This window comes from Henckelia pumila, chromosome 1, assembly GCF_033568475.1.
Source record: "Henckelia pumila isolate YLH828 chromosome 1, ASM3356847v2, whole genome shotgun sequence".
Taxonomy (NCBI): Eukaryota; Viridiplantae; Streptophyta; class Magnoliopsida; order Lamiales; family Gesneriaceae; genus Henckelia; species Henckelia pumila.
Window position 1 is genome coordinate 171,393,212 of NC_133120.1, and position 9,119 is coordinate 171,402,330.

At 33.9% G+C, this 9,119-nt stretch overlaps 1 protein-coding gene across 2 annotated transcripts; it reads right to left on the bottom strand.

The window, feature by feature from the left end:
• Nucleotides 1-1,927: 1,927 nt before the first annotated feature.
• LOC140880278 (apoptosis inhibitor 5-like protein API5) lies at nucleotides 1,928-8,296 on the bottom strand. 2 transcript variants are annotated; one of them, XM_073284588.1, is made up of 16 exons: nucleotides 8,142-8,296; nucleotides 7,883-8,044; nucleotides 7,083-7,182; nucleotides 6,936-7,001; nucleotides 6,170-6,282; nucleotides 6,015-6,089; nucleotides 5,684-5,833; nucleotides 4,982-5,047; nucleotides 4,833-4,898; nucleotides 4,118-4,228; nucleotides 3,761-3,847; nucleotides 3,571-3,677; nucleotides 3,061-3,175; nucleotides 2,888-2,953; nucleotides 2,492-2,580; nucleotides 1,928-2,401 (listed from the first exon to the last, which is right to left on the bottom strand). In XM_073284588.1, exons 1-16 carry the CDS (start codon nucleotides 8,217-8,219, stop codon nucleotides 2,221-2,223), a joined length of 1,632 nt encoding a protein of 543 aa, XP_073140689.1. In that variant the 5' UTR covers nucleotides 8,220-8,296; the 3' UTR covers nucleotides 1,928-2,220. The 2 variants fall into 2 exon arrangements, with proteins under 2 accessions (XP_073140689.1, XP_073140698.1); XM_073284597.1 differs by lacking the exon at nucleotides 3,761-3,847.
• Nucleotides 8,297-9,119: the final 823 nt, after the last annotated feature.

Genomic DNA, 9,119 nt, shown 5'->3' on the forward strand with positions numbered 1-9,119 from the left:
GTTTTCTTATTTTCTGAGTACATATAATGAGGTGATTGCTGACTTAAACGATAAAGATTTTCATAGGATATCTCCTAACTTCTCTAATGTTATTTGTGACACGTGGCGAGTAAGAACGGATCTAGCTTAAATCAGTCCTAGGTTGAAGCCCACCCCAAATTTTTATTTTTAACTATGTATGTTTTTACTTACTCCACTAAAACTCATCTTTTACACACCCGAAGCCCAACCCATCTTCTTAATTCTAGCGTAAAATTTCATTTTTTTTGGGGAAAACTATATTTTTTATCTTATAAATTTGTCATTTGCGATTTTGGTTCTCATGTTATTAAATTTCACCTTTTTATATGAGAGTTTTTTTTTTTGGCAATTTTAGTCTCTTTTTATGAAAAGTGCTTATGTGACACTATAGACATTAACACTGTGTTGTTTTTATATCATCACACAATCAAAAAATGACTAAAATTGAAAAAAAAAAAAAAAAAAAAAAGCTAGCAGACTAAAATTAAAATATGACAACATAGATGACCAAATTATAAAAAGACAAACATATAAAATCAAAAACAAATTTTTCATTTTTTTTAATAGCATAATGTTGTGATTTTTTTTGTTATATATATATATATATATATATATATATATATATATGACATTTTCTTGTAAAAATATATAATTTATCACATTAAATTCAAGCCCACAGCCCACCCCAACTGTAATTTCTGAACTCGTGCGACTCCAATCATTTATTTGCAAGAGACATGAAGTATCATGTGACGACCTCATATATATAATTTGAGTTGATTTTAGTAGTTTTTTTTCACATCTCCTACCAGTTTATATATTTCTCAATCTTTGAACCAAAGCATAAAATCATTCCTCGTATCGTTTTTCAAAGTTTGAGGTTAGGCTTGAACAGTTTTTTTTTTTTGTCTGATCTCCTAACAGCTTATATATTTCTCACATTTTTTTTGAAGATATATATTTCTCACATTTGTATACACATTAACTTTGAAATTATCTCTATATTTTATTTATAAAACCTCTTTCAAAAAAATATTTGAGATACTTTTGTAATTTCAAATCCAATGTACAACTCTCATTTGTACATATAACAATTTTCACAAATGTAATATATGGTACAAAATGGAGCTGATGATATCGAAACGTCATTTAATTAATGCCAGCATGCATAACATGTTACATGCAAGGTAGTATCGATTGAGTACCTAAAACGACAGAGCAAAACGTCAATTCAAATTTTGGATCATTGAAACGGGTGATTCGGGAAATACATATTATTAAAATTATGAACTTTAGTCTAACTCAACCACAAAAACTAATTTTAAAAGAAGGATTGTCAAAGTTTATATATAAAACTCCAAAGACGTGATCCAATAATGTAGAACATTTAGATAGTATTTGCAACCTCTAAAAATAAGTGATTATAGAGATTCTTTTCACAAATACCAAAAAAAAAAAGTATGGGCCGAAGCTCTATTTGCTTGCTCAATGTCAAAGTCTATATATACCACTCCAAAAACGTAATCCAATCAATGTAGATCATTTATCGCATACAAAAACAGGCATGTTACTTTAAGAAAGGGTGTGGGACGAAGCTTTATTTGCTTGCTCAATGTGTTCCACATATTGCGGATTATGATGAATGAAGGGGCTCCACAAGTACAACACAACATGATGAGAAGACTGCCTAGAGAGATTAATAATTTGTGTTGGTTCCATCTCATCCGTTCATCATAAATATCATTAATTTCTTTTGTTCCTGCAGTTCCCACAAGGATCATGTGCTACTGCTTCATTGATTCTTAATTGAATTCAAAACAAATTACAATAAAGTACATCAGATCGGATAACGTGGTACAAACATATTACAAAGATATGCATCAATAACTAGTTCATGGTGCTGCTATATGGAACCCTCCTGAATAGAAATTTTTCGACAAGTAACAAGCGTGTGAGCATGAATATATGGCCACGAGTATCGCCGATCGACGATTTATGCAAATAGAGAGAGGTAGTTTTGCGATATCAACCACAAATGTAATATTCCTTCTCGAGGAAACTCAACAGTTGACAATTGTCATTAGGCAATGCAAGAGGTAAAGTGACTACTGGAACTCACCAAATAAATTTAATGTACCCCTAGAGCTAGGTTAAGAGTATGTGCACCTAGGAAAAATGTCACAAGGAAACGATCTCATTTTAACGGTAACTTCTCCCTCCACCACCACGTCCCCTCCATCCGCGACCTCTGCCTCTACCTCTTCCGTCGTTTAACCCTTGAAATGCCTTGTTAAGAAGTGGATTCTGAAAATCTCCTCCTGCTCCACGACCCTTTTTGGATGCACTAGTGCTGGATAAAGTGGCAGCACTTCGTTTTTTACTGGAATTGCAAACATTTGCTAATAAATAAACAGAATGGTGAAATGGTACGTAATAGCGGTTAAAAAAACGTCTGGGATTTTTTTGTTACCCGGCAGCAGCAACAGTGGGGGTAGTTTCTTTCCATGACAAGGTAATTTTCTTGTCGCCAATGAATGAAGGTACTTTTGAGTGCAAAGGCTGAATACAGATCATGATGTATCATATGAGACAAATTAGAAGAGTAATCGTCAAAATATAGAAGAGCTGAAGTTGGAAAGGACTAAGGAGAGGCACTCGTGTGGTTTACCTCCTACGAACATAAAACAAAAGCTTGGCTAATAATTATCACTATTTAAAATGTAAGATATTGCAGTAAACTCTCCAAAATTGGACAACTCCTTGGCATTATATCTTACAAGAACTTGTTATCGAATGCCATAAATATCATTAAAGGTTTCTACCAGAATGTGCTGATAAATATAGTGAAGTTGGAAAAAGCTTTCACCAGTGTCATTGCAAGTATGTTGTTGCAGGAACGAAGTCCCATTGTAGCATTCTGTTTCTGCTTCTTCTGCTTGATACAAGAACGAGGTGACATTATGAGAGGGAATTATACAAACAACATTGTTGGAACGGAGGCATCATAACAATTTCATTCTTGCTCAGGTGAGGACTTACAATCGCATCTTTTTCTTCTTCTAATTTTGCTGCAGCCATTGCTTTATTATGATCTGCCATCCCCTGGGTCAATTTCTTAATCATTGCTCTAGATAAATCCTCAATAGTGCTCAATCTGTTTCATCAACAAACTAGTAATCAAAATTTTAAGGTTAAACAATGACCGAATTGCAATGGCACAAATCCTGGAAGAAACTAATTTGATACAGAAGCTAAGAAGCTGTCTGGAGTCTGATAAAAAAAAAAATGTTTGTTCACAATGAAAATGGGTTTATACAAATAAATCAAAAAAGCCCTCTAAACTCCATAAACCAAGTAACAAAAAAAAAATTAACCTACAACAATCACTATAGTTTTACTACCAATGGCATACTCCCCATCTTTGTTGCAGGCAGCATAACTTCACTCATTTCCATAGGTCACAAACTGAAGATTAATCATAGTCCATCTGAATCATTCTAAATTTTTGTTTATTGTAAAGATTTTGATGACCATTTGGTTCACAAGTACCTCTCTGTAAAATCTTTATATTGCTCTGAAAAATCTTCTCCAAGCCTGTCAGATGTTTGTCCAGTGACAATCTTGTAGCCACACAGGCTATTTGAGGCATTAGGAGTCTACAAATTCATGAATGCATCTGGAAGTCAGTTTAGCAACGTAAGATGCACATTTTCAAATGTGAAATACAGCGTATTTGTACCTTGTGAGCTAAATGGTGAAATGCATAAAGCAAACACTCAATACTAGTGAAGTTCATTTCTTCAATCTTTCTTCGTACTAAATATTTCTGAAAGAGAGAATATTTAAGAAAGAATTCACTGAACGTAAATCCATGCAACAATATACCACTCATCAATTTGTAACAACTCATATTACTTTATTTATATCCACAGTAACAAACCAGAAACAAAGTTTTTACAATTATAAACCTAGAGCTAAGCCACAGTTTATTCAGTAAGTAGGTAGGGCGACATCTCCTCTCTCTAGAACACTAAAGAAAAACATGGACATAGCACGAATCATGCCACTTTTCATCCATCATAATTAGAAAGAATACCTTCAAAAGTTGAACAACAGCGGGAAGAAGCTGTCTTGAATCTTGAGGTTTTGCAGTAAATGAACATTCAGCAAGGATCTTGAGCATGCTTAGTTTCTGTTCTTCAGGAAGCTAATGCAAAGAATGGTAATCTTTAATCAGATAACTCGAACTAAATTTATATAAATGAAGCAAAATAATAATAAAGAAAATGTCAAGAGATGCTTCAAGCTCGAAGCTTCTCAGTTGTAAAAAAAGAGCCAAGTTTCTTTAACAATATTTAACGGAGTTGGCCAGGCTTCAGCCAAATTGATTAAAAAAAAACTGTTATCAAGGATTCAAGGCACAAAGTTAGAAAACAGTATGTACAAGCTGTTCTTAGAGTGTGGATTCTGCAATTACCATTTACCAACACACGGTTTTGCAAAAAAAAAAAAAATATACGACGTGTCGTCAACCCTTAAATTTCACCAATTTTGAGCATATGAAGTTGATGAAACCAACGAGGAGAAATAAAAAAGAGACAAAAACAAGAATCAGGTGTATAAAATGGTAAGATTAATTTAATGCATAAAAAAGAGAATTTTCCCAATAGGAGCTGTGCAAAAAGCAAAGCATGGCTCCATCAATAATGGAATAGATATAAAAGAGAAGGAATAAAGAATTGCTAGATTAAACTTTTTGGTCGCTCAATCTTCACAATTGCAAATAATTTAGTTTGGTCAGTACATATTACCTTGTCAAACACTGGGAGAATTTGCTTGTTCAGATAGCTGAAGAAATTGCTACTTGATGCACCCCTCTAAAATCAAATATATGCACAAGATCATCATATACCATAAATTCAACAGCTAAAGAAATGCGATGATGGGTATTATAGTGCACCATGAAAAATGGAAGGGCCATGCTTAGGCATGATATAAACCGATCTATGTGATCTCCATCTGAAACCTGAACAAGAAGTACGGTTGTCAAATAAAAATAAAAAAATATACGTACTTTTAACAACAGTATTTATGTCCAAGAAAGAGCCAGCACTTGCAAAAGGGGGAACTTTAATTTATTTATTTTTTTTAAAAAAAGGAAAATTATGCAGAAACCCTTTTAAGTGGACAATAATGTAATAAATTAAGAAAGAAAATAAGAAACTGTAATCTGGATAATACACATGCAGACAAACTGATTCCCACCTATTCTCTAAGGAAAGTTTGATCATAAAAAAGGCCAAGAATTGCAGTAAGCCAGTAACTGTCTTCAATGGAAACAAATATACAAAATTGTGAAAAAAAAATCCAGGAACTGAAACCAACATAGTACATGCCAGAGAATCTCACACACGGTCTATTCTTTTCTTATGGCGCACTCTACCATGTTAATTAAATAAGCATTCAGTACCAGGAAGCTGTACACCAGATTCAACATTTTGAAAAGACATATTACAAAATGAAGTACAAATTTAATTGTGATAAACAAAAAGGTAAAAATATTATATTAATTCAAACAAATATAACTGATTAAAACTGAGGTCCTGGCAGCATCAAACGAATAAATATAATAATGGGATCCAGATGGAATATATGAACATACATTAAACTGAGCATCTAGGTCAGCCTGTCCTTCAATAATTTCAACAAGCTCTTGAACTCGCTCAACAGGCGCGTTCTGTCCAAATAAGCTCAAGCTTTTCAAAAAGTCTATGAACAATTTAAACTCCACTGCAGTCACGTCTTGCAAATTCTGGACCAAGAACATATCAATGTATTGGTCAAGAGATGTAAATAAGCTACTAACAAAAGGTTATAGAAGTAGTCAACTCTATGCGCAATCCATGCCTAAAGAGTAGAAATCATACTATACAGAATGACCAAGGTATTAAGGATTTGGAATTTAGTTCCAATGCCCCGACACTCAGAATTACCTGTTTCACCAAATTAGCAACATGCCTCTCCATTTCAGCTTGTGGCCTCAACAGTTCAGCTTTCAGAGGAAACACCTGAAAAATGGCCACATTTAGATTCACCCAATGTAAAACTTTGGAGAAAAGAATATCCATTTGAAACTAAATATTTCTACCTTGTCTCGTATAAAGCATAAAACTTTTTCACGGATGGTCTCCCAAGTGCTGAGATCCTCGGCATTTCGATCATCCAAACCTCCAATGTGCTTGAATAAAGCTGTTAATGAAGCTGAGGCAAACATAGTAAATAGCATCAGAATACACTTATGCGCTCATCTTTTAATGGCAGTATCTAAAACCATGGACCATGCACTCTAGGCATAGTGAACTCTAGTAATCTTAGTATCTAAACAACTCACAGACTTAAAAGGTAGACAGAATTATGTGAGCACATTAGCATTCTGTGTCATGCAACAGATTTTTTGCAAGGTTGCACTGCAAATTTATATGGTTGAATGATAATTGGTTTCGGAAAAAGGCAATTAAAACTGCACAAAAGACTGCTAATTTTAGGAGGCCAGATTTCCAACAGACTTATAATGGAATATCCTTGTTTCAAAGCGAAAAGTGTTTCGTAAGACTCATCCAGATATACGATTCCCACACATAACATTAACATCCTCACAACCATTATTCACAGAATCAAAATAACAAAGGCAAATATATCCCCAGCCTAGGTCTGATGATCTTTTATTAGAATATGTCCAGATGGAGAGTTTCAAATCCCAAAAAAATTTCTAAAAAGTTTAAAATGTCAAACAAGAGTAAGTTTTAATCGTACTGCAACAAGCGACAAAATAAATAACGTCCAGATTATTTTTTGAAATAACTTCCAGATACTTTTTTCTCCTGAAATGGTTAATTGTATTAGCTGGGTCTTACTCTTTACATCCTGCCGCAATAACATCATAAGGGCTTTATGCACCGCATCGCGCTCCACATTATCTCCTACAATCACCAAAATGTTCAATCAAACTAAAGAACAAACAAAAACTGCAAAGATGCAAATAGAGATCAAAGCTAGAATACCAGCTACAAGAAGTTGACCAAGTATATCAACAATTTTTGCCAGATGTTCAGGTGTATCCTTGCAGAAAAAGGGAAGCCCTCGGATAGCTTGAACTCGAACCTTCAGCAATGAACAAATGAAGATATAGTAATATTGCCAGAGGGCATAGGTTTGGTAGATATTCAATCCCATTAACCATATTGCTTATACTTACAAGTCATTATAATAAGATTTCCTTTTTTCCTAGTTTCATACATACATGTATGTGTGTGTGTGTATATATATATATATATATGTATGTATTGTGTGTGATATCATATTATATCGTCTTTCAATGGTGGCATTAATGAATCAAATTTAACTTAATACGAAGAGATCAGGCATCCAAATTAGGATTTAAATTTGCTTTTCATAAGATTGGTTGGATTATTGTCTCATTTGTAGTTTTGTACCATCAATTTATTAATATATTTTGTTTCTTACAAAAAAAAAAGTAATAATAATAATAATAATAACTTAATCCACTAAAGTTGCAATCTATTTTAGTTAAAAGATGATGATGACAACAAGTAAACAACATTCTAACTAATTACTATAAATAACAATAACGGCGCTAAATATCACGCTCCAGTTTTTTTCCTTACTCCATAGAACTAATACAATTAACACTTAATTAATGTCAAAATCTAATCTTTCCAAAAATCGATAGCATGAGCAGCAACAATGTCAGCTCGACTAGTCTCAAGTGCAAAAAATTAAATTCAAATTCGAAGTACCGAAACTATAGAAAAAAAACCCTTAATTGATAGTAAACGCTCACCCCTAGCTCCTCATCTTCGCACAAGTACAAATGCTGGTCAAGAGCTTGCTCGGAGAGGTCCGGGAAGAATTTGAAAAACTTTGGTATCATCTGTGCCGCCAATTGTTTGGCCTTGACACTCCCATTCGCTGCTGCTATAATTCCCTCGTAATCAACCTTATTCTGCTCCCGAAAAAGTAAAGAGGAGGCATTTGTTAACAGGAAACCCAAAATTAGACCCCCAAAATCTTACAGATAACAGAGAAAAAGGTGGACTGACTAGGGACTTGTCTTTGGCTTCGTTGAGTTTTTCGCAGTACTCATAGAGCTTCTCGATTTCTCCAGAATCCTCCGCCATGATTGGTGAGAGTGAATTTTAGTGGTCTGGAGTAGATGAGGGTTAGGGTTTAAGCAAACAAGGTGCGGGAAATGAGATTCAAAGAGAAACGCGTACAGGCAATACATATATATGTTAAGATTTTATTATTAGTTCGATTTAAAATAAAATTAAATTCATTTTTTCAATAAAATCATTGTGCAAGTATAGTCATATATTTTGGCATGTATAATATAATATAATTCCTGTAATTAATTTGAAATTTTTTTTTTTACGGAAGCTTTTAATATTATTGAGAATAATAATTCATTATTAGACAAACCAACCAAAATGAGAATTCATCATTTATCTAAAATTCATCATTTATCTAAAACGTAACTGGGAAGAAAAAGTAAAATGAGCAAGATGAAGAGCTACACTATTAGTAACTCGGCTGATATGACTAATTCCCGCGATTATAGGCTCCTTCAACAGTGAAGTTATCTCTTAAGCACAAACTCCCATATAGCCAAGATTTTTCTGAATGGTAGTGACTGTTTACACTGCCAATAAGAAATCTGATTCAATATGCACATTTCCGAACCCCATTTCATATATAAGCTTAACTTCTTCCTTGATCGCCAATAGCTTCCCATGCACCACTGACAATGGTTTACCAATTTGCTTGCCAAATGCCAACAGTAAACGACATTGACAATCTCGCAATAAACTCCCTACACTGGCATGATTTAAGTTAGGATTGATAGCGGCATCTGTGTCAAGTTTAAAAGCATTCTAAGGCGGCGCAACCCATTTCCTTTCTCTCCCTGCCCCAGTAAGCACCACATTCTTCCTGCCAATATCTTTGACTTTGCGAAAATCAATAAGGAGAGCTGAGCTCCACCCTAAATCCTCTGATATCTTTCCCTATTGATTCCCATG